At 32.0% G+C, this 27,582-nt stretch overlaps 1 protein-coding gene across 1 annotated transcript in view; it reads right to left on the bottom strand.

Annotated features, from left to right (window-relative positions):
- The window catches only part of ASCC3 (activating signal cointegrator 1 complex subunit 3), a gene marked incomplete at its 5' end in the record, with an annotated part of 257,934 nt that overhangs the window by 212,189 nt on the left and 18,163 nt on the right, over nucleotides 1–27,582 (bottom strand). Inside the window, 7 exons of the mRNA XM_084227788.1 lie at nucleotides 1,789–1,929; nucleotides 2,384–2,584; nucleotides 6,028–6,153; nucleotides 6,269–6,410; nucleotides 7,120–7,324; nucleotides 8,722–8,842; nucleotides 24,998–25,560. Coding sequence (XP_084083914.1) covers nucleotides 1,789–1,929; nucleotides 2,384–2,584; nucleotides 6,028–6,153; nucleotides 6,269–6,410; nucleotides 7,120–7,324; nucleotides 8,722–8,842; nucleotides 24,998–25,560 — 1,499 coding nt within the window. The remainder of the gene's footprint in view (nucleotides 1–1,788; nucleotides 1,930–2,383; nucleotides 2,585–6,027; nucleotides 6,154–6,268; nucleotides 6,411–7,119; nucleotides 7,325–8,721; nucleotides 8,843–24,997; nucleotides 25,561–27,582) is intronic.

Below are 27,582 nucleotides of genomic sequence, written 5' to 3'. Positions count from 1 at the left end.
AATGTGGGTTATAATGCATCCATCCAGATAAACCCCCAAATGTAATTGTGAGCTGATTTTCCATCTTTTTTTTTAAAGAAGTTGTAGAGGAGATTTAATTATTTTCATTAATTTATTTATATATTTTACATTATTGTTCATTTTTGTACAATATTTGTTTTTTCCTCTCAGGTATAGTCCTCGTAAAATTCCCACAACCAATTTATCTGTGCACCATCACCATAGTCCCTTGTGCTCTTCTCTCCCGCTTTGATCCCTCTTCCTCCCCCCTCTCCTGCAGAATGTCTCTGATTTATAGTTGTCTGTTAATTTTATTTTTTTATTTATTATTATTTTTTTCCCTAATCCCTTATTTGGTTCCCCTGTATGTCTCCTATAAGTGAAACCATCTGGTATTTTTCATTTTCCTTTTGATTTATTTCACTGAGCATAATCCCTTCCAGCTCTATGCAAGTTGCTGTGAATGTCATGAATATATCTTTTTTGATTGCTGAATAGTATTCCACCATGTACATATAGCACATCTTCTTGATCCAGTCATCTAATTTTGGGCACTGGTGTTGTTTCCATATCTTATCTATTGTAAATCAATTTTCCATCTTTGTTATGTGGTTCAACGTACCTGGCATACCCACTGTACTATGTTCAATGTTGGTGCCCCAAAAGACATTTCTACCCAGAATATGTAAATGTTGCTTTATTTGACAAAGGGCCTTTGCACATATAATTAAGGTAAAGACCTTGAGATAAGACTATTTGAATTAGAGTGGGTCTGAAATCCAAGAGCAGTGTTCATAGAAGAAAAGAGTAAAGGACATGTGAAAAAATCCAAATGTACAAGAGGCAGAGACTGGAGTGTCTATGGGTCAAGTAATGTCAAAGATTGGCATCAACCAAGAGAACCTAGGAGACAGATATGTAAAAAGTACTCTTTTGGAGAATCCAGAAGAAACTAACCCTATTGACACTGAATCAGGACTTCTGACCTCCAGAACTGTTATATTAAGTTGTCAAGCTTGTTGCAATTTGGTATTGCAGTCCTGGGACACTAATAAAACCTCAATCACATTTTAAATCAATGTCCATTCATTAGTTAATATTTCACTATTTCATCTATTTCCACCAAATTTCCCTGAAATGTCCCATTAATATTTGGTCATTAGTTACCTTATTTTTTAAAAGCACTATTAACATTATTTTACTATATGTTATATTCCTCAATAATAATCTAGCTGTAGTTTTAACATGGATTTTGCTTATCCCATCATATTGTAAGATCCCTGAAGTCAGAAACTACATTTCAAGTGTCTTTGTTGTCATTCCTCTCACCTAATATAAAGCTCTACACAAAGCATGATTTTATAACTTATTTGATGAAATAGGAATATTTAAAAACTTTTTATTATGTTAAACCATTTTAAAATATGAGCAGCATCATTTAGAAACATTTATTTCCCTGCCATTAAAAAAGTGAAATCTAGTCTTACCCACATCCTTGTTCCCTATTGTTTTACACAAGAAATACTTATGAATAGACTTAAAATATATACCAGAAACCTAACAATACTCAGAATACAGTCAGAATCATAGCAGTCAGAAGGGACACCATGACATAAGGCATCAGCAAAACATCTTTTGTAGGGTAGATTGTGCTACCAAGTAAAAGAAGTTCATTACATTACATTTGTATTATGTTTAACAGTTACTTATGATATAGTTATTTTTTAATAAGTTTTACAATTACCTGAGAAAAATGGCATTAAACAAAAAATTTAGTATACAACATACCTGAGTTCGTAAAATTTCACTTTTTGACAATTGCATATCACCAGTCAGTTCTTTCACAATGATGCCCAGTGGTTCTAGACGTTTGCTGAAATAATTTGTCATTTCAGCTGCCAAGGCTTTCATTGGAGCAACATATACAATCTGCACCAAAGAAACAGTAGCTTGATAAATGGCAAAAACTACAATGTCATTTGTTCCACAGTAGACAGTACAAGTCGCAATTTATTGTGAAATATGATTCCAGCCACTTCATGTGAAAAATCTTAATAGTGATATATGAAAAGTACTTATCTTCATTGGAAATGTGTACAGCTGTTTAAAGGACAATGAAATTTGTTTATACAGCCCCATCACTTTGAAAATTGGTTCTGCTTCAAAGCTAAATGCCTTTTCATAGCTTTCTACGGGAACAATGGGGTTTTCATAACACAAACAGGGCTTTCTTACTAGCAATGAAGTAAATCAAACAGCATTTCTTACATGACATAGTGTACAGTCTTTTTATAAACTTTCAGATTTCATAAACATTTACAACTGCAAAATAATTTCAGTTTTACAATTTAAAAAGCTGTTGTCTGCTTTGTTAATTTCCTACCTTAAATTCATTCTTTTTGATAACACCTTGTTGAAAATGTTGGCGGATTTCATGCAAAACTGTAAGCATTGCAATATTGGTCTTTCCAGCTCCAGTAGGGGCACAGATAAGCATGTTCTCATTGGTGTTGTAGGCAGTTTCAAATACAATCGACTGAATTCTATTGAGTCTCTTCATTCCTTTAAAAGCCAGCTGCCCAACCTGAAAAGATATGTGACTCATTATAATGACGATAATTTGAAAGACCCATATAAAACATTAAATGCAAATATTTACTTTTCTTAATTTAAAAGAAAAACTAACTTGTTTATATTCTCAAAGTACCCTAATTTTAAACTGATGTACATGCAATTAAGAACTCAGAGCTATTGTACAAATCACTTTAGAATTGCTTACTAAATCTGAAAAATATGAGACTATACTTGTATTTTTGTGCATAATCCTACAAAACAATAAATTAATAATGTAAGAAACAAAACAGGTAACTTTTTAAAAAAAGATTTATTTATTTATTTATACAAGCACTGGGTACAGTCAGAAGCGTGGGAGGGTGAGAGAATTCACCAGAGCCAGAGCAGGGAATAGAACAGGCAGACTGACGAAACACACTGCTGACGGGAGCAGTGGGCGCAGCAGGAGAGGTCTGTCCCGCCATGTGGGATCCTTGCTGGTGGCCAGGGATCGAACTGGCGCTGCAGAGGCTGCAGGCAGCTTGGCAGCCCAGAGCTCAACCGCTGCGTCACCAGGGGAGGCCCAAAACAGATAACTTTTGAGTAAATATGATGATGTTCTAGTTTATTCAGATTGTAGACAGCCAATTAAAGTGCAAACAAGAAACTTCCTTGTATATAAGTCAATAAGATACTCTGTTTTCAATTATGTTATGGATTTTTCAGAACGTACTTTTTTGAAAAGGCAGCCATATAGCAGGAACAACAATTACAGATTACATTATTTACTCTTACACTACAACATACACAATTGCAAGCACTTTGATATATCAATAGTTTCTTATTTCATCTTTAAAACAATTTTATAGTACAGTACCATTGTTATGGACTTGTAATAGAGAAGAAAATTAAGACAGAATGGTTAAATAATTTTTCCTAAACTGTTTCTATATAAAAATTTTTAGAAATTAAAACTATAATGTCTAAGAGTAAATAAAACACTGGGTAGGTATAAGGGCAGGAAATTGCAAAAGTGATATTAATATCCTAAAGAAACAGATTTCTAAGCCAAGAATATTACTTAGGATAAAGGTAGTCATTTCATAATGACGAAGAAGTCAACTGGTCAATAAGACATAACAGTCCTAAAAGTTTATATACCTAATAATGAATCTTCAAAATACACTAATCAAAAATTGATGACATACAAAAGGAATGAGACAAATCTACAACTAGACTCAGACATTTCAATATCCCTCTCCTACTGGCTAGAACTAGTTAGTATGAAAATCAGCAAGGTTATAACAGACTTGAACAGAACTGTCATCCCATGTGATCTTACTGATATTTTATTTAAAATAAAAGAATATACATTTTCTTCAATTGCTTATGGAACATTTACTAAGATATACAATATTCTGGGTCATTAAATAAATATAAACAAATTTAAAAGGTAGCAAAATTCATTCAATGAATGATCACAATGGAAATTTGAAATGTTTAATGAAATATCCTCAGAAAATACCAAAATATAGATATCATTTCCATTAAATAGATGATGTAAGAATCGTATATTTATGGGGGAAACAAGCATTAAACTGGATTTATAAATTATTTCCTTAAATTTAAATTTACAATTTGTGTTTCCCCAAGAAAGTAAAATGAAAAGATTTATTCAGAAACATGATAGGAATAACCAATATTACCTGACTAATACTTTTAGATTATTGTCTTTCTAAGAAAAAGTATAAAACCCATTCAGTAGCTTTAACAGCATTTTGGCCATTTAATTTTTTTTTAGATTCTGCTTCTCTTTGTAATCAAATTACAGAAGTGCTTTAAGTCAAGAAAATGAATCTGAAAATTTAAATGATGAAGAGGGCATAAAACTATTTTATGGAGAGTTCTATAGGACTGTTAGGAATGGCATGCAATTATGATTTCAGTGAAAAGAGAAAGATACAATTATCTTCAAGTGTATTTTCCCTGATAGACATAGACTTTAACAAGTATAAAGAAAATGCAAGTTAATAGAAGCAACTACTAAACTAACATTATGTTAAGACCTATATTTTCTCTTGAGGTCTGTATTACTACTTATGCTTATTCATTATGCAAAGCAATGATATAAAATCATTAACTTACACTAACACATTGCATTTGATAGTATTATTCCCCAATTATTGCTATTTATTGCAGTGAAAATTAAAACCATGAAGAGAAATCTCTATATATTATCAAACTGGTTTAATAATAGTATATAATATGTAAAATTAAAGATTAAAATGGCTAAGGTAAACATGAAAAATAGTGACAACATTTGGTGTGTATATGGAAAAACTGATCACACTGAACTGGTAGTGGGAATATAAAAAGGTACTTTAGGAAAAAATTTGGTAGTTTCTTAGAAAAGTAAACATGCAACTACAATATGACCCAAAAACTGCAATCCTGGGCATTTATTTGAGAAAAACGAAAACTCCCATCCTCCAAATTCACAAATTAAAAGTCTGAACCCCAAATTACTGTATTTGGAGACAGGACCTTTGGGGAATTATTTAAGACTAAGTGAGATCATCTTGATGAAGCCCTAAACAATGAGCCTGGTTTCCTAAAAAGAAGAGGAAGAGATACAGAGATCTCTCTGTGAAAAACACAGGTGAGGTCATGGGGACACAGTGAGAAAGTGGCTGTCTGCCAGGTAGGAAGGGAGGAAATCTGCTAGCACTTTAATTTAGGACTTTTAGTCTAACTTTCAACAATAAGAAATGGCTTTCAAAGTAATAAAAGCATAAAATGCAATATCCTCTGGTGATTAAAAATTATGCTACAAAAAAATCTCTCTTAACAAAGAAGTATGAAAGTACATGCACACACACCCACAAATACTGATGGTATAATTCCATTTTTGATAAAACTAAATACATATATGTATAGAAATGGAATTAATTTTGATTGGCTATAGTTTTCCTTATGATGTTCTTTTTGTTAGCCTGCTTTATTTGCTATTTCTGAATGACTAAGTATGACTCAAATACATATAAATAAAGCAACTTCTTTTGGTAATGAAGTAATTGACTTTAATTAAGAAGTATTTTGAGATAAAGAAAATTTTATCAAATAGTGAGTGGAGACAAAGTGTGTATAGATACTATTACCCATGCAATTTTTCTATAGCTTTGAAAGACATTCAAAGTTTAAAAGTTGAGAGAAAATAGTTTAGAATTTGATCCCCTCCCCAAATAAAATTTTATTTTAAGTTGACCATTTGCTATATCAACACATCAATTTCTTAAAACATTTACTTAAGTCAATTTACAGTTTAAACCAAGTATTAGCTAAAATAACCTATATATATATATGTATTTTCAAAATTTAAAATTTAAAATTTATACTGTTAAAAATACTTTTATAATACAAATTTATTCATAAAACATATAAGCCTCAAATATATCAACTCCATAATCACCTTACCTCATCTAAATCTTGGATGTACACTGGTTTTTCTTCAAAGCCAAGTGGCATTGGTTCACTGTGGGGAATCTTTATTTCCTCATATATCTTGTTATTGTCTCTTTGTATTCCTTCTGGTAAAATCATCTATAAACATCAAAAATTAAAATCCAAGAACAATTAAAAAATAAAACAATTGTTCTATGTGAGGAAAACTTATGTATCATTTCTTCAAAAGAGACACATGCAACAAATGAAATACCTTTGCACCAGCAATGAATGCCGATGTTTTCATGGCTTCAGCCTGGGAGTCATAAACATGAGGATAACGTATTTTTTCAGAATCCATGTCTCTATGCCTGCTCAGAATTGGAACATTTCTAGCATTCAGAAGTGCCTGCTCTCTGTAAATACAAAAATCATAGGCTAAATACAAAACCTTTATCTTGTAAAACAAAGCATATACTAAAACAAAGTCCCTATTACCATTTAAGCTAGTCTTTCAGTATAAAAAAGAAATTACAAACTATGAAAGGGAAGATATTAGCAATCTTCAAGTTTTTTTCGTTAACCAGATAGACTTCAATACATTTTTAGACAGCACTATCTGATAGGTTTGACTTACTATTCTCTGCTTATAATTTTTGTCACAACCAATTGTTTGTCACAATCAAAGATGTTAAACAAGATATAAATTCCTTTTATACAATGGATTTTAATGTTTACAAACCAAGTGCAATAATGCCTTTGTTTAATTTCTCTCCTTTCTAATTCTAAATAACAACATGGAGGAAAGTATTCATTAAGCAAGAAAACGAATCTCAAAATAAATTTGTATAACCTTCATAAATCTTAACTTAGTGGTGTGTGTACAGCACCTAAAAATAGTTTACCTTTATAATGCACATCTTTTACATACATGAATGCAACCAAGAATATTCCAATTAAGCAGATCACTGCTTCCTTATCCCAGAAAATTAGTTTCATACAACAAAATTCTATTCTTGTAAGAAAATAACTGTAAGTAAAATTCATCTAAGTTGCTAAAACTAAAGTAAAAAATAATGATACAAACAAAAACACATGCATTATTCAGCTTCTGATTTTTATTACCTTTGTATCCGCAGTTCCTTTGGGTCAAAGCAAGTCAGTCCTTCAGAAACTTCTCCATCTTCTCCAATCTTTTTTTCTCGTCTGGCAATTCTTTTTTCTTCACGGCGATATTGTTTCATTAACTGTTTTTCTTGTTCAGACTGAATAGTGACTTGACAACCATAATTAGGCTTAGCATTTTCTCCTAAAATTTTTTTGCAATTGTCTATAAAACAAATATAAGAAACATTATTTTATAAATTTCAGATGTGACTTAATCTTCACTAAAATCATTTTTCTTCTCACCAAAAGTTAACATAGTAAAATGCTCTCATATCTTTTTTTAAAAAGGGCATATTCAATACCATATACAAAAGAAAGAAAAATGTATTAAAGACTTGAATATATGATATGAAACTATAAAATACGTAAAAGAAAACATAGATAAGTTTCTTAACATTGATCATAATGATCACTTTACGGATTCTACTCCAGTGACAAGGGAAACATAAGCAAAAATAAACCAATGGGATTGCATCAAACTAAAAAGCTTCTGCACAAGTAAAAGAAAGCATCATTAAAATGAAAAACAAGCCTACTGTATGGGAGAGAATACAAACCAAATCTTTAGGTTAATGTCTAATATATAAAAACAACATATACAACTCAGCAACAAAAAACAAATAACCTTATTAAAAAATGGACAAAGGCTCTAAACAGGAATTTCACCAAAGAAGAAATACAAATAGCTAAGATGTTTATCAGCATTTATCATTATGGAAATTCAAATAAAACCACAATGAGATACTGTCTCACATCTGATAAAATGGCAATTATGAAAAGAGTAGAAAAAGAAATGCTGGAGAGGATGTGAAGAAGAGAACTCTTGTATACTGTTAGTGGGAAAACAGTATGGAGGTTCCTAAAAAAAAAAAAATTAAAAATATATCTACTACATAATTCAGTAATTACACTCCTGGGTATTTATCGAAAAAATATGAAAACATATTTGATAAGATATATATACACCAATTTGTTCATTGTAGGCCTATTCACAATAGCCAAGATACACAAACAACCTAAATGTCTATGGCTGAATGAACAGATGAAGAAAATGTGGTATACACACACACACACACACACACACACACATATGAATATATATACACACACGAACACTAGTCAGCTATAAAAGCAATGCAGTCTTGCCATTTGTGACAAAATGGATGAAACTTGAGGCAATTATGCTAAGAGAAGTAAGTGAGGAGAAAAATACTGTATGATTTCATCATGTGGGGAATATAAAGAAGCGAAGCAAACAAAATACAAAAAAACAAGTACTATATGTATTGTTTTAAAAAGAATTTTCCTATTCAAATCTACAATAAAATAAAATGCAATACCCAAACATAAATAGAATCTCTGCCACATCTTATTTTAGCTCCTTTATATTTACTTCATAATCTGCCATATTTAGAATTCACTTAAAAGAATGGTATCAGTAAACTATGTGATAAGACCAAAGGTCTTAATCTTTAATATATCAATAGTATATTAAAAAAAATATTCACTAACCAATGAATCTCTCCATAAAATTAGAATTAGCACTGAATACTTTCTTACCATGAAGAGCCTGGAACTTATGATCATTTGAAGAATTAAGAAATTTATCCACAATTGTAATTCTGTTCTGGAGGAGCTTCTCAATAAGTTCAAATCCATCAGGTCCTAGCAGTTCAAACAGCTTATAGGAGGAGAAAAATAAAAACAGCTTGTTACCTCAAAGTTCATTATTTTCAAATTATTAACACTATTTAACAGAAATGTGAGGTCAAAATACTACCCAAACTAAGTACCTGAAAAGTACTTAGAAAAAAATTAAAACATAGTAACATTAGAAACAGAACTTTATATTGCTAAGAAATTTTCAGCTTTATAAAGGCTAACTACAATTATATAATTCAAAGTGCTAGATTCAATCTTTTTTTCTTTTTTTTTTTTTTTTTTTGTGTGGGACCCTCGCTGGCGGCCGAGCGCTCAACTGCTGCGCCACCAGGGAGGCCCGCAAGATTCAATCTTTTAAAATAATTTTCATTTTATATTATATAATAGTCTAAATAACAGAATAACAAATTCTTACACTTGGTTTTTCATGGTATAACCAAATGAAATTCTAAAATTAATTTTCCTTTTATCAAAATCAAGTCCGGAGGTTGGTTTGGTTTTTTACAACTTACTGCATAACGGCTATCATTTTAGAATTTAAAAAAACACTATGTTTTAAATGTGTAATAAATCTGAAATTTAAAACATGGTACTGTAACAGCTTTATGCAACTTTATAGAAAGTTCCCATTGCACATCCCACTCTCCTTTGCAGAGTAGCTGCCAAGGATTAAGTTGATTTCATAGTCTGAGAACCAGCTAAGGATTCAGAGATTTTCAATTACAAAACTGTACAAAATAATTGATACAGAAAGCTTTTAGATTTGCTCAAATATGGTTCAAGGATATATATATTTTTTCCTGTTGAGAAATGTACTGCTTTTTGTATGTAAAGAATTTAATTAACAAAATTCTAACTGTTCTCAGAGAATCCATATCAATAAAACTAGTATTAAAAGTGGGAATTTATGTAAAGTATACATGAGACATTAAATATTTTCTTTTTTGCTGATTATTTTGATAACATTATCCACATATAACACCAATGAGAGAAACAAAGTAAATTATTAATGATTCCTTCCTTTCCATTGTAAATATACCAGTCATTATTTTCTGAACACTTATAGTACACCAGGTACTATGATAAGCACTTTACTGATTCAACCTAATCAAATTCGCTAAACAATATTTTCAAAATGAAGTACTGTATCATCATTTTTTTCTGGACTTACGAGAAAATTAAACATTACAAAATTTATATAAATTGCCCAACGGTACACAACCAGTAGTAGAGTTGAGATTTGACTGACCTATATCTGAATTCAAACCTAAAGCATTTTTCATTATACTGTGCTAGTCTCTGATATTTTCCAGAAAATTATTTTTTTGATACTGAAACTGACATGTAATTTCACTTAAGAGATACTAAATTTGGTAATATAAACCATACCAGCTGCAGAGGGAAAGGAGTATGATAGCTAAAGGTTTAGGATTTCTTTTAAGAAAAGTGAAGAATATGCTCCAAAATTGACTGTAGTAATGGTTGCACGTATTTGCATGCTAAGAAAATCACTGATTTATACATTTTAAATGGGTGAACTATGTAGTGAAATAAGCCAAAAGGAAAAGGAAAAATATTGGATGGTTTCATTGATAGCAGGAATATAGTAGAAACAAATAATATATCAGTGTAAAAAAAATAACAGTATAAAACACAACAAAGCAAAAACAGACAATTATAAATCAGAGACATCCTGCAGGGGAGGAGGAGGGAGAGGGATCAGAGGGAAGGAGGGAGGAGCATAGGGGACTGAGGTGATGGTGCCGCACGGGTGCACTGGTGAAGGAAACTCTATTGGGACTACACCTGAGGGGGTGGGGGGAAGTAAATATTGTTTAAAAATGAACAATGATGTAAAAAAAAATTTAAAAATTAAAAATATCTAAAAAAAAATCAGAAAATGTAAAAATCCACACTCCAAACAAACTGTAATAGGAATGTTTTCTGCATACAACAAGAAGTGTCCTTTGTATCCTATAAATTCTCAAAGAATGTGTTAATTCTTAAATTAACTCAAATTCTTAAAGCCATTCCTTGGATAAGAAAATTTATCTAGCAGATCTAACTGTAACACAAGTTAACTTTAGCTACTCCAGGTTACTGAATCTAAAATGTTTGTACATAAGTCAGATATTCTGATCAGAACTTTTTAGTCCAAAACATAATTTTAGGATACCACCAGTATATTTGGGAGATAAGTTTTAATGCAACATCTTAGACAGCAATCACAATATAAAAATTATTTCTTAAGAATACTACACCTAAGATCTAGCAAAAGAGGTAAGTGGGCTGTTTGGCTCTGAATAGAAGGGCTTCCATTACTCCAAGATAAAAAAAATCCCCGGAAGAATTCTGAGATCAGCTGCCATCAGATTTAAAATAATCCCAAAATTATGCTTTCCCCAACATTTGCCATTTTCATCTACACTGAGAGCAGGTGCAGTTCTCATTCAAGATTTGCACTACAAACTAATTTGGCACTGACAGTGATTGTTTGTAGAAGTACAGCTGTCTGGATCACTGTTCTATGCACTTACACAACTTCCAGAAGCTATCAAGCTGAAAACAGAGAGAGGAAAAGTTAGCTCTGGGTACAGAAGTAGACATCAATTACAGAGTTTAAAAAAGAATGCAGTTCTCAGGCAATGAAAAGACAGGTTTCACTATCTCAACTGTAATTTAAGGATATGATATTTAAAGACATGATGGGTAGAGAGGTAGCATCCTTTACCTGGTAGATGTTGTTATAGCCACTATGACCTATTAAAGTATTCCTTAGTAGATAAAGTAACAGAAGCTTGTAAATAATCTGACATGGAGAACCATACTACAAATATAATGAAAGCTGGTTGAAAGCGAGAGATTCCATGGGCCTCTATATGAACTGTAAATTTGTTCTCAAATTGAGGTATGCAGAGATATGCTGGGGGTTTGTGAAACCACAGAATAAATATCACAATCATGCTTGGATTATGGGTTAATTCAAAGATTTAGAGAAAAAAAAACATTATTTCCAAATAAAACACAATTATGGTCAGTTTAACAGGTTAGTAAAAAAAAATGTTGAACAAATAAAATGTTAAATCACTAAAATAGACTTTAAAAAATAAAATTTCAATATTTATAAAAGATTCATCAGTTTCATTCGATTTCAATCTATTTAATATTAAAGAACTCATTAAAGTAAAATATAAACCTAGAGTTCCAAAAAAACTCTTTCAAGAGAGACCAATCAAACCCCCATCAATCAAATATTAACTCAATCTCTGTATTAATCAGCAGCTGACATTTCTCTATCTTGTTTGTCTTCAAATTTTAATCACTAGCCACACAAGGCTATTAATAGTATAAGTAAATACAATTAAACAAAATTCAAGATACAATTTCTCACACACATTAGTCACCCTTCAAGCATTAACAGTCACATGTGGCTAGTGGCTACTGTGTTGGAGAACAATGAAAATATTTCAGTCATCACAAAAAAGACAGCATGGTCTATAAGGTATTTTAATTCTACTACAAAATTCTTTTCTGAGATCTAGAATGTTTACACAGATAATTTATGTCTAGTTGTATCATTGACTACCACACTAGATTTTTTTAAAGCTCACAATTTTATATTGGAATTCATTTTTTATGTTATAATTTCTACTGGGTTTGGGAAATGAATAATGATTTTAATGACACATAACCACTATTACACTATCATATAGAATAGATTCACTGCCCTAAAAATGCTGTGTTCCAACAATACATCCTTGTCTCTCTTTCCATCCAAAACCATGGCAACCATTGATCTTTGTTGACTATTTCCAGAGTTTTTCACCTTTTTTAGAATGTCATATATTTGGAATCATATAGCATAGTCCTTTTAGACTGGATCCTTTCACTCAGCATTTATTTAAGGTTTCTTCCAAGTTTTTCTGTGGCTTGAGATGGTTCACATACTTTTATCATGGTATAAGAGTCCATTACATAGATATACCAGTTTGTTTATCCAGTTCCCTAGTGAAGAATATCTTGTTTGTTTCCAAATTTTCAAAATTATTTCTGATCTTTATTTAATTAAATTATGCTCTTTATATGTATTATCACATTTGTAAAATACACAAACAAGTCCTATACAGAAAAATGCTGAAGGAGTACCACTTTCATTTCCTTGTTTTTTTTGTCTTTTCCAACTTTATGTAATAACAAACATACATTACTTAATCAGAAAAGGTTTTATTTTTAAATAACACAAACCAGATTCTGATGACCTTTTTTTTTTTACTTTTTTTCTAAGTACACAAATCATCATTTACTTAAGTAAAAAGGACTTTTACACATCACCACATTTGGGATGAACACCAGGAACAACAACAACAACAAAAGAATCCCCTATCATGTAGAAAAATTAGCTGATAACTAATAATACAGAATCACTGATTAAACAATTTAAATTTTATTTCCTCTAGTGAATCTTATTTTGAAATAAAAATTCATTTTTTCAATCAAACACAATTTAACCACATGGAACTCATGCTGACATACACCATTTTGTAAAAAATTTATCATTGAATAAATTATTTTAGCAATTTTAATAATATTCTATAACAGCAATAAAATGTTTTCACAATTTAATCATTTGAGGTAAGAAAATTCTTCAGCCTATAATTTAACTGTAAATAGTTACGAGGGATGAAGAGGCAATAAATAAAGGGTATCCATTATATTCTTTCCAAGTAAAAGAAACATGACATTTTGAACTAAACTAGTCAGGAAAAGAAAGAGCAGATCACACATAGAAATTAAAAGCCCAGATTTTAAAAATTAGAATAAGTGGATGAGGAATTATTTTTCAAGTAAGTCTATTTCTTTATATATTAAAAGAAAATGAACATTTTCTATAGAAAGCAATACTTGTACCTCCTCATATACATTTTAATATTTGTATTAAATAATATTTGTATTTAACATTATTTACTATATTCATGGTAGAGCATAAGCAGTAATGTTTAGCTTCCTTCCTTACTGGCACAGACAATAAAAATAATAGTATTTATCAGGGAATCTTTCTATTTGGGGAATTTGAAAGTTACTAAACTTCTACACAGAAATTCAATCCCCAAGAATATTATCACACATCACTTTTTCTAGGTATTAGTTGATATATAAAAAGCACAAGCAACTAAACTAGGAGATCTAGTATTCACACAGAAGTAGAGAAAGGGATGAAAGTAGAAAAATAAAACAAAATATAAATATGGCTTAAAAACAATATGAATAAAAATAAGTCTCTGGTTTAGGTTCTTTTTTTCAGGATCATCAAAATAATTGTAAAAGCTATAATTGAGTTATTATTAAAACAACAACATTTCTCATTACCTTAAACATACTTAAGATTTCAACAGTAATTTCCTAAGTAAAAAGAATACGTAAGTGCTCACTGGTCACTGATTGTTAAGAGTATTACTGGCATATACATTGTACTGAATTTAGTTATTCTACTATTTATAAGTTTTAGAATGTTTTTAAAGAATAACAGTTTGTCACAATAAAAGATATGATTCTATAAAAATAGTAACTTTTCTTAAAAAAACCACTAAAATATATTTTACTTTCAAATTTCTTAGAAAAAAATAAAGCTTTGCCTTTCAAGCTTTAAATGGAAAAGGAAGAATGTGTCTGAAAGAATAAGCATTAGAAATTAAGATGAAGGGCCTCCCTGGTTGCGCAGCAGTTGAGCGCTGGGCTGCGAAGCTGCCAACAGCCTCTGCAGCGCTGGTTCGATCCCCAGCCACCGGCAAGGGTCCCACATGGCGCGCAGACCTCTCCTGCTGCCTACTGCTCCCCTCAGCAGTGTACTTCGTCAGTCTGCCTGTTCTGCTCCCTGCTCTGGCTCTGGTGATTTCTCTCACTCTCCCATGCTTCTGACTGTACCCAGTGCTTGTATAAATAAGTAAATAAATCTTAAAAAAAAAAAAAAGAAAAGAAATTAAGATGAAGGAAAAAAAGATTGCAAAAATTAATACTTGAATGCACTTCTGGTAAAACAGAAAAAGAGAAAAAACTTTAAAGGACACCTCAAATTTAAAAACAAGACAAATATCTCCCTGGACCAGAAAGTGAACGAAAAAGGGCCTCCCCGGTGGCGCAGTGGTTGAGCGCTGGGTTGTGAAGCTGCCCGCAGCCTCTGTGGCGCCGGTTCGATCCCCGGCTGCTCCCCGGCCACCGGAGGAGGGTCCCACATGGCGCGCAGACCTCCCGCTGCCTGCTGCTCCCCTCAGCAGTGTACTTCAGTCCTTCTGCCTGCTCTGCTCCCCGCTCTGGCTCTGGTAGGTTCTCTCACCCTCCCGCGCTTCTGACTGTACCCAGTGCATATATAAAAAACAAAACAAAACAAAACAAACAAACAAATAAATAAATAAATAAAACATGCCAAAAAAAAAAAAAAGAAAGAAAGTGAACGAAAAAATAGCAAGGCACTGCAGAGGACTAAAGTGACAGGTAGGCTCCAGTTCTGGACAGTAAGGCCAGGAGTTTGGATCCTACGGTATAACCTAGATGCTAACTATTCCATACAATATGGGAACTCACAACAGGCTCAGCTGAAGCAGGATGTGAGAAACGGGCTGAAAGGAACTATTAAAATGAGACTTGGGGTTAGAGATACTTCAGGAATCTAAGATAGGCAGACCGTAGAGGGGAGAAGCTCAAATCAACATGAGCATAACTGGAAATAACTAGAAGGCTTGTCCAAAGTGCTTGTATATCTAAATATTGGAAAACTGACTGGTATCTTATTTATTAAAACTAATACATACAATATGAATGAAAGCTAAAACATGAAAAAAGTAAAGAGCAACAAAGTCAAAATCTGGTTCTCTGGGGCAAAGGGGGGGAAGAACAGTCCTCTAACAAAAATGAGGGTGGGGAGAAGGCAGAGAAAGAAAGGGGCAACATAACTATAGGCTAGTGTAAATAAATTTTTTAATAATTGGGCATTATGAATAACTTTATAGTGAAAAGTTTGAGTACTCAGATCAAGCAGCCAATTACACAGGAAAATATAATTGTCAAACCTGATTTAAGAAGAAACAGAAAATCTGAATGAAAATTTGTACTAGTAATTAAAATCTGCCCTCCAAAAAGATACCAGGCCAGACAGTTTAGTATCAAACTTTCACAACGAGATAACTAACCTCTTTTTTATATACTTCTTGGAAAACAGGGGGAAAAGTTTCAGAGATTTATTTCATGAAGCTACACTACAGAGTAACTTTAGGTATTAAAATGGGTTAATTTAAAATTCCCTACTCACAATGGGATTCTAAATATAGTAGGAGGATCAAAGACATAATGCATCAATGCCTATCCAAAAAAAAAAACCTCAAGAAAAAGAGGAGGCATTCTAAATAGCATAAATTAAACTGAAGAAAATACATGTAATTAATTTAATTACTGAGACTGCATTTTATAAATCAAGAGTTATATCTACACTTCTATATTTAGCAAATGGCATACATTATACACTATAGTAAGCATACTATGCAAAGAAAAACTACATTCAGCTTAGGGAATTTGTATGTTTCAGATAATAAGCAATTTTAGATTTTCAGGTGAAATGAAAAAGATGTAAATACAGAAAACTAACAATAATAAAGTATAAGAAAAGAAAATGTTAAAAGCTAACTGAAAAAATAGTTTCGAACAGTCCACATGGAACTGAGTATTAATCACATAAAATAGAGATGTTATTTATAATGTATTAATTATTCTTAGCCTGGTTTATAGCATAAAAATGATTAACTATATGTTCTAAAATAAAATCTTAAATAACATAGGAAAATAACTAAAAATTAGGACACCATTTTTTTAGCATTTATTTTTCTCTCAAGAAAAATGTGCTATGCATATTATTGTTGCATTTCAGAGAATTAGATAAATTATACTTTTAGAATAACTAATGTTCATTATCTACAGGCACTTAATCTAACACAACAATTTAACAAAGCTAAACCCAAGGTGACTTACAAGTTAATTAAACTACTTGGAATGTGAACACTATTTATTCCCCACATAATATAATTAATTAGATGTGTAGTAAGGTGAAAGCTAAGAACCACTGTATATTAAAAAAGTTTACATTATCAGGTACTTGACAAATAGACATCTTCCTCGATTCTTAGAAAATGTTCTAATTTTAATTGACTTACAGAAAACAAGTTCAGTCATCATAGTATATATGTGCACATGCATATAGAGCTGAACAAATTTAATGTATTAAACTTCAAATATTTAAATGAATACTTAATAGCAATTTCTATACTAATAATCACACCTTTTGTCTCCCCAAATCTAAGAACATCTGACATTCAGAAGAGAATTAAATGAAGAGTGTTAAAGAGAAGAGGATAAGACAAAGTATAAAAGTTGGCAAAATGTCTTCCCTCCTTGAGCAACCATTCCAATGAAGAAGATAATAGTTTGGAATGTATTATTGCAACAAATAGGAAATAGCCAAGTATTTTTACATCCTCCTTGTGAATTTCAATTAATATATTAATAATATCTTCCTCCCATATCTATAAAAAAGATGATATATGACCTTAAAACCTATTGGGATACAAAAATATCTCCCAAGTCATTTAAATTCAACACTACAAATTCCAGCAGTCATTCAGCTTATATGTCTGCATCTTCAATAAAAGATCTCATTATTTGCCAAAAAAGTTCATTATATTTAAAGGAATGCAAAAATTAAAAAAGTTTGCCTGAGCTATGTCATCATGACATTCTACCCTTATGTCCTAATTATACTGTTGGACCAACTGTCTTACACATGCAGTCCTTCAAATATTATTCTCATTCTCATATCCCACCAATGTTTTCTTTAAAAAAGATAACCAAGTACAATTTTTTAAGTGTTCATCATCAGGCATTATTCTACCTCCTTCACTGACTTGATTACCACCCACTATATACCTTCTGAGGGATTAATAGCTCCTTTAAAATGTGGCAGCCACAAGCAGCCTGAACAACACAAAATGAACTGAATCATCATCATCCAAGTATACAGCACTGTACTTTTTTAACGATAAAATTTCATTGCTTTCTAGCTATGTAACTATTTACACTGGCCAATACATATGGAATACTTCCCACCACTAGGGCATAATTCTAAGTTCTTCAAAAGGTACTTATATTCAAAGCCAAACGATAGGCTAAGTCTATCACTTTCTCCACATAACAAGAAAACTGCTGCTCAGAGAGCTAATTTGGCAAAAGTCAAAGAGTTTATGAGCAATAGAGCTAGTATGTATACATGTGTCCAACTTTACAGTCCATGCTCTTAACTGTTTCAATTTGGAGTTCCCAGGGTTGGTGCAAATTGAATTTATTTTTTACAAATACTGCTATTAAATCAGAACTTTCCATCTGGAATTAACAGTATTTTAGTTACAAGTATGTGAACTTATACCTATATTATCATTCTACATATCTATATATCTATATTATCATTCTGTCATTCTAACAGTGTGAGTTAAAGATGATGACAAAAGAAACATACGACCAGAATAAATAAAAAAATATGGCCAGTGCTTTCTCAATGACAAAAGAAACATACAAGAATAAATACAAGATATGGCTAGTGGTTTCTGAATACAGACTATAAAATTTAAGAGTCCTGTTACAACAGGTGATGTATTTCAAATATCTCAACACTTTATAAATGTTACATTCAGCCTGAAGTAGAACTAACAATTCTTTAGTCTTCCTCATAAAGACTCATTTCACCACTTATAAAGTAAAAATGGGATGAATTACCTAAAGGGTAGACAATGTGAAAGTAACAAGAACCTTGGAAGAAAATGGTTAAACCCCTTTAAAGTATGCAATAAAGTATGCAATATATACCCACAAATTAAACAAAAAGAAAAGATACATCTAATCCAAATAACATTCTACCCAGAATCAGAGAGACTAAAAATAAGAGTTTCCAAAAAAAGATGGGAGGTTCAATTATGTCTCAGGAATTGCCTTTCTCATAGTATCATCAAGCTAATAAACTAAGAAGATAAATGCAATACTCTGCAGTCATTAAAGTTGTTATAGAATACTATCACGAAAATAAGCATAGAAATGTTAACAAAAGAGGAGGTTCAAAATTACATATATATACTGAATTGCCTATTTTAAAGGTATATTAAAAAAATATAAGCATTAAAATATGTATAATAACTACAGCTATATAGTAAGGAGGTTATAGATGACTTAGTTCCTATATTGAATGTATAAAGGTAGTCTAAATATTCTACATTTATGTATTTTTTAAAATTAGAAAAAATAAAAGATGTATTAAAATGGGTGGCATTAAAAATTGTAATGCACCAGTTCGATCCCTGGCCACCGGCGAGGGTCCCACCAAAAAAAAAAAAAAAAAAAAAATTGTAATGATATAAAAAACTGAAATTTCCATCACAATCCTGAAAAAAAGGGAAAAAGTTAATGAGGTTCTAATAAAATACTATGGTTACACTGTTGTCATAAACAAAAAATAAGAGGGACATGAGAGAAAAAATGCAAGCAAAAACAAAATAAAAATAAATGCACTGCTACATATGTTTTTAAAACCAATAATAACAGTGTCTGTAAGGTTAAATATCTAAATATCTATGTATATAAAAATGGGAGAAATACCAAAAAGAGTCCTGTTATCAATATCTGAAGCAAGGATATGTAAAACCAGGATATGTTCTTCCCTTGGGGAAGAAAGGAAAAGCAATCCATTCTCACTTTGCCTGAATCTCCTACAGAGAATGTTAGCTAAAAATAGGAAAGATCAGAATAAATAACCACAAGTATTGAATGTTACTATGGTAAGGGAAAAAGTAGTAAGGAATGACCTGGTCTCTTCAAATAAATTTAGATATTCAGACCCTGATGCATCCTATCCCAAAGTTCACTTAGACTTATCTCAGAATAACCACAATCTATGACAAATAATGACAGAAAACAAAGTGCCAGCTGAAGGCAAAATTCCCTAATTAAAAAGAAGAACTAAAAATGCTTGATTGTGAAACTACTTAACTATAAACTTAATATTAACAAATGGCAATGCAACAGAAAAGGACCACAATTCCCCAAGAAAAATCATGCCAAAATTGTCATAATTCCTATTCCTGTGAGATTATCTTAGATGGCAAAGCATCTGAAAGTTTGGTATCGTTGAAGATAAGAGGATGATGAGTATTGTAAATGTCAGTACATTCTATATGTTAGCTTTATGGGGCACTGGACAACTGTATTGAAATTGTGTTGATAATGGACTAATAATGACAGAAAAACTGAGGAGAGTTTGCACTTAAAAAAATGATGAGAAATGGACCTCCCCTGGTGGCGCAGGCAGTTGAGTGCAATGCTGTGAAGCTGTCCACAGCCTCTGCAGCACCAGTTCGATCCTGGTCAGCCAGGGAGATTCCCACATGGCATGGCAGACCTCTCTTGTCATGCCCGCTGCTCCGCCCGCTGCTCCCCTCAGCAGTGTATTTGGGTCAATCTGCCTGTTCTGCTCCTCGCTCTATCTCTGGTAAATCCTCTCACCCCCCCCGCACATCTGGCCTGTACCCCAGTTCTTGTATGCATGAATAAATAAATCTTTAAAAAAAATTAAGAGAAAATATAGTCACAAGTCTAAAATAAAGCTATGTAAATGAGATATCTAAGACTTTGTAAACAGGACTAAATGGCAGACAAAATGAGTATCATCAGATCAGCCACAGAAGTTAGAAGAAAGCAACTCAAGAATAGAATAGGGTGCCTTTTGGAAAAAAAGAATTCACCATTAGACTAAGTGGACCTCATTATATGGGTATCACTATTTGGACAGAATGTTAGACACACAAATACATAGGGTGGGCAAATTCTATGATTCTAAACATTCTCTTATAAAGTTTAATTTTACCAAAGGCAGCACTCTATTCAGACTTGAAGGCAGGAAAAGGGCTGTTTCTGATTATTTGGTAGAAGTCCATAGAAAGAGCAACATGTATTTGATCATCATAGCTGAAAGGTCACTTTTTTAATTCCAACCTGGCTGATGTTGGTGTTGTTCAGCAACACTAACACTACCAAAAAAATGTACAACATCTAAGAGGAGAACCTTTTCACAAAGCCTTAATGTTAATCATTCAATGCAACAATATTTTAAATATTCTATTCTGGGTATGAAAAATCACTATAATCTCCTAACCAAACTGTAGTATATACATTAAATCAGTGGTTCTTAAAATATGGTCTGAACTCTCCAAGATACTTTCAAAAAGTCCATAAGGTCAAAATTATTTTCACAAAAATACTAAAATATTATTTGCCTCTTTCATTCTCATCTTTTGACATGTAAAAAGTGAGAGGCTGCATGATGTGTAGTATCACATGAAATCAGCACATATGAAAATAGAGCTGTCTTCTAATAAATTAGAAATTGAAATGATTTGAGAAAATGTAATACAAAGCCACTCTCATAAAAGCTCTTTTCACAAATATGTTAACCATAATAACATAATTCACTTATTATTAGTATTAATGTAATAGATTTACTTACATGACTGTAATATTTAGTGTGGTTAAAATGTCTCATAAACACTAATTAATTTACTATATTAAAATTGTTTTAATTTCTAATACAATATAAATCAATAAAACATTAGTAACCAACATAAAGAAAAGCCCTCTGTGCTCCCCACTAATTTCTAAGAGTGTAAAGGATTTCTGAGAACAAAATGTTTCAGAATTGTCAAGTTAATTACATAAAAATTTCAAAGGATACTGGACTCATTCACAGTAAAATACATTAAAAAAATACTCTTTTCTGAGAAGAAAATCTTAACCAAATTACTCATGGAGCAGGTTTAGGTTCAGAGGTGAACTTGCATGGGTCAAATAACAATATCCGTACAGAGCCAAGAGAGAATGCTAACAGCAAATATCAAATCATAAATGCTATAAAGAATGAGCCCCATCTACACAAAAACAAACGACAACCATATCAATGCAACTCACAATTCACTTTTTCTAAGAACTGATTACACATTAACTACACAGCAATAATTATACCGGCATTAAAATTCTGCAAATAACATGCACTACTGATATTATACCAAGAGATATGCATAATTCAATACATCTCCAGTATATTACTAATATTCTCATTAATTCCTTTTCTATTTTACCAAATAATATTAAAATCAAAACTGACTTCAAAAAACTGAATTCAAAGGGTTTTCTTTAGAATAGTGAGAGTTAAGGAAGCAAAACAGAATAGCCAAAATAATAATTCTCTGAATTGAGATCTAGTCTTTATTAATTATTTGAAATATCTATTATATGACATACTTAAAAATTATTTACTGATCTATAAGGTATAAAACTAATAAAATGTGATATGTACAAATATGTGAAGCTCATTAATGTGGAAGGCAGTCACTAAAATTTGAGAGCCTACACTTTATGAAACATTATGTTAAGTACTTCATATACATTATATTATGAAGCCTCACAGCAACACTGTGCAGCAAACATTTTGCCAATTAGGGAACAGAGCTTCATAAGTGCATAGTATCTTGCCCATTGGCAACAACAGGTTAAAGTAAACAGGAACAAATTTTGACCTGTTTTCTGGCTTTACAAGAAAAGACACTCTTACAAACAGCCTTGTCAGTTAAAGCCCTGAAAGGCTGATGGCCTGCTGGATAGAGGACTTAAGCTAAGGGGAAAAAATGTCCCAGAATTCCTACCACTGTCTGACTTTGTGATGTCAAGAAACAACTGAGTTTCAAGTACTTTTCACCTTTATGCAGACGACTCCACCTCTACACCCTACTGGACTATGAAGAAACAAAGTACAGGTTTGCACAGAATAGGCACTCAAAACATGATAGTGTTGCTATTACTGATACTGTTATTTTCTAGGGAGAACATTTCTGTTGAAAGTTCATTAACTAAATGATCCCAATAGTATGAAATTTATTGCTACCATTCTAGTTATGAAGCACTGACATGAGGGAGATGTCTGTATCAATAATGGATGGGTCCTGATTAATAAAATAGCACTGGAATGTTCAAATCTTACTTTTGGTTCAACCATACTAAATTTATTTATTTTAAGTTTAAATACCTTTAAAGGAAAATAAATCTCACAAATATAAAAACTCCTGAAAATTCTCTAGCCCAATCAAATTCTAAGGCTTAATTATAATGACTATATCCTTCATAGAAGAATTATTAGGAGTCAGAGGCTCAAACAAGAAAAGCCCTTAAAAGACAGTAATTTAGAAGTACAAAGCAGGAAAGGAAAAGATAGTAACTTAAGAAACTTAAGTGTGCAGGGCACTTTTATTATTTCAACACCCACACAAGAACATAGAAAAACTTTAAATGTAACTAATTTCCTACAGAAATATTAAGACTCATTTTTATCAGTATTCTCAAGGTTTTATCTCTTCTCTTAATTTCACTCAGTCAGTTCTTTATTTGGAACTCTCTAAAAGGAAAGAGATTGTTTCTAAAGAAATCTTGAATTAGAAGTAAGTATCAATGATTACTCAATATATTTGAAATGCTTGAGGTTTCAAAGCACCAGGTATGGGTAAATGTACAGAACTACTTCCTAGCAAAGAAAGTAGTCACAGTAAAGTCAGAATATATGAATTTAAATCCTGGATCTACTATTTATTCTGTAACTGTGGGCAAATTTCCTAATGTCTTTGTAAAATACCTCCAGTGACCAAAACTCAGTATAGCCAACAAAAATTTCCTTAAAGTACCAAAAATGAGAAAACATTTTTGAATATTTTTTTTTTTTTTGAGATTTTGAAGCTTGAAAATAACATCTACTTAGTTACAAGGGTAAAATGTATTTTTACTAGGTTTTTTTATATTTGGTTTAGTAGACTTATTTTTTTTTTTAAATCACATATGGAAGAAGAAAAGTGTCCCAGACACTTTTCAGTGTTCAGGGTTTTTAATGGGCTTTTAATGTAATAATAGGGATCTCAAAGCATTTCTATAAGGATTAAATAAAGTGATACACATAAAAGATTTAAAACAATGCCATATTCATACAGGGCACTCAAACGCAACCATTAGCATTCTTACTATTGTCACTAGGATTACTTTTCTCCACATTTCAAACTAAAACCTCTCTTGTTAATTTTATTTTAAGACTTGGCTCAAGATTAAAGCTCCACTATGAATACATTTTTCTACCATAGTAACTCCTCTACAGCACTATTAAATGATTTTTTGGTGCCTCAATTTCTCTGTATATTTAAATACCTGCGAAATTTGGGTATATTTACTTATTGACATGTCTCCTCCTATTAAACATTAATTCCCTGACAGCAAGGTTGCTATACTTACTCATTCTTTTATGACCAGTAACTAGACTGCACTTCATATATGTAACTATGCAATAAATATATGATGAATGGAATGATGCTTAAATTCAGTTTGACCTTACAAAGGCCAAATGATTATGGCAGATTATGAAAAAATCTTGAGAACTAAAAAACATTCTCTGTTCAAAAATAAGATTCCACTACATACTTAAAACTGTGGCAAGGAACTAAGGAATAGAAACTTCACTCTACATATTAAAAAGTAAAAAGAATAGTTTTATGGCTAACTCAGAAAATAAATTTTCCATTAGTTCAATATTTACAAATTTCAGCTTACTAATTTCATAATAGGGAAACTGCTATGTATTCAATGATAATAAGCACATATTAGTAAAATATTTCTATTATTTTCAAGTTTACTATATTTTCATCAAAGAAACTTTAGAAATATAAAATGCTGTATAAATATTATTAGAGTAACCAGAATGTCATTCAAACATATACACTTTTTGGGGAAACAGATCTACTAATTATTAACATGTAACAACATATTTAACCAGGACTGTTCCACTAACCAGGAGAAGAAGACACCCTAATTATTGCCCTCTGTCTCTTCTACTAGTCAATTACACTCAATCCTCCTGTAACTACCTAATGGAAAAGTATATAAGCCTTCTATTTGACTACTATTGCACAATATTAAATTAATACTTTCTTCGCCAAAGATTCATGTTTTAAAAGGTTAATTTATTACTACAGTTCACAATATAAAATTTCAGTAACTTCGACAATACCTCATTCTGAAGTTCATCACCACTTTTAACAGAAGCAAGCATATCATATAAAGTACAGCAAAGATCTTCTATTCTTGTTGCTTCAGCCATTTCATTTAACGTTGCATTTAAGTACTTTTCAACTTCACTCCACAAAAAGGAGTCATTTGTTTTTTCCACAGGCTTAAGATCTGGGGTAGAATGCTCCTGAAAATGTTCACTCAGAAACTTCTTGTAATCTAGGCTGATAGTTTTCTGGGATTCACCATTTATTGGCAGTTCATCAAAGTGGTCCAAATCATGCATGTCAAATGAAAATACTAAGTTTTTACCAAAGAAAACTCTCTCACCACCATATTCTTCTTCAGTCATCTGGACAAGAGCAGTAATAGTGTCTTGATGAAAACGAGAAGTAATTCTATTAGTAGCATTACAAGCAGCAGTGGCAGATGATGAAGGAAAAGGACCAAACATCTGTTTGATAGCCTTTGTCTCCTTGTGGCCAACACAGTCCGTCAAGTGAAATGTCTTGAAGAGAAATGCAGCTGCACTTTCGATTGCTTCTATCCCATTATCCATTCCAACTATTCAAAGACAAAAAACAAAACAAACAAACAAAAAAAAAAACCAAAAACAAAAACCAACAAAACATGTTAGCTCAGCTGAATCATAGTTTAAATCACTGTTAAAAAAATAAAAAACAAACAAAAAAAATAAAAAACAAAAAACTACTAACATTCTTTTGAATAATCCAAGAGTGAAAACATACTATTAATGATAGCCAATTTAGGAACAGAAGAATTCCTTTAACCTCATCCTCAAATTTCCAAAGAATTTATTAAAAAATAAACCATTATCAGCATTTTTCTATATATAAATATAGAAACTACCAAATAACACTTTCTCTTTCTAAATATAACTAGAGGGATTAGTTAAAACTTAATTAAAACCAAACTTCAAAAGGGCCTCCCCGGTGGCGCAGTGGTTGAGCACTGGGTTGCGAAGCTGCCCGCAGCCTCTGCAGCGCCGGTTCGATCCCCGGCTGCTCCAGGCCACCGAAGGAGGGACCCACATGGCGCGCAGACCTCTCCTGCCGCCCGCTGCTCCCCTCAGCAGTGTACTTCGGTCCTTCTGCCTGTTCTGCTCTCCCCCGCTCTGGCTCTGGTGAATTCTCTCACCCTCCCGTGCTTCTGACTGTGCCCAGTGCTTGTTAAAAATAAATAAATAAAAATAAATCTTAAAAAAAAAAAATATGAAAAAAAAAAAAACACCAAACTTTAAAAACTAACTCTATGAGCTAGTCCAATAAGCCAAAATAATGTGTAAACAATACCTAAGGGCCTCCCTGGTAGCGGAAGGGGTTAAGCACCACACTATGAAGCAATCCACAGCCTCTGCAGCATGAGTTCAATCCCCGGACAGCCAGGAAGCAACCCACATGGCAAGGCAGACCTCTCCTGTCTCGCCCACTGCTCCTCTTAGCAGTGTATTTCAGTCAGTCTGCCTGTTCTGTTTTCCACTCTGTCTCTGGTGAATCCTTCCCTCCCCCCGACCCCCGTATCTCTGGCCTGTGCCCCAGCTCTTGTATGCATAAATAAAATCTTTAAAAAAAATACCTAAGTTACAGATTTTTGGAGCCCTAAAACAACTGGAGAGTTAACTTTCTTTCCAATTTGTACTGTAAGTCTGAGATGGTAAAAAGTAGATTTAAATAGTTTTCATTTACGAACACTGACTACCATCAAGGATGGACATAAGCATAAAGTTTAAAAGTCAATTTAGTCATGCTATAAGATATTTAAAAACCCTGAAGTTTAAAAGAAGTCAGAAATAAATTCCTTACAAAGTAAGAGGAAGAAAATTAGCCACCCTTCATTATGCCATTAAGGCATTAATGGCTCATAACTGATATTTTCGCTAATAAAATATGAAAGTAACCTGCGTTTTTGTCAGAGAATTCAAATAGTACCTAAGAGTAGAAAAAAAGGATTTCAGTCTCAGGGCTCCAAACATCAATGTGACTTACCTAAAGTAATGCTGGTAAAGTTAATAATATAATTAACACAGTATCTTCCTGAAATCATGGTTCCAATCATATCATTGATCACAAATCTTAAAGCATCTTATATTAGCTTTGTAATTCAATCAAAACTCCTCATCCTTCTTTCCAGTTGCACTGCCTATTATATGTTTCCTGCACCAGCCAACAAGAATTTTTTAACATGTGAAAACCAGGTCCTGTCTTATTCTGTACCTATTTCCATGCCTTTATTTAACCTTATCCAAGACCTCCGATTATTCAAATTTTACCCATGTTTTAGAATCTAGTTCAGTTGCCTCTTTCAAGGTGGGTACATAATCGTAGTCCCTTCTCTGGGCCTAGTCCAAAATAGGTGCCTCAACAGAGATGTGTTAAATTACACTGAACCTAGATCCCAATGATACCTGACTAGTAATTTTACACTATAACATATTACCTCAGCAATTTTTTTTAAAGTGTTCCTTTTTTCCTTTTTTGAATTTTTTTTTAAAGATTTATTTTTATTTATTTATACAAGCACTGGGTACAGTCAGAAGCGCTGGAGGATGAGAGAATTCACCAGAGC

This window comes from Talpa europaea, assembly GCF_964194135.1.
Source record: "Talpa europaea genome assembly, chromosome: 2".
Taxonomy (NCBI): Eukaryota; Metazoa; Chordata; class Mammalia; order Eulipotyphla; family Talpidae; genus Talpa; species Talpa europaea.
This window is presented reverse-complemented; position numbering and strand designations above follow the sequence as displayed.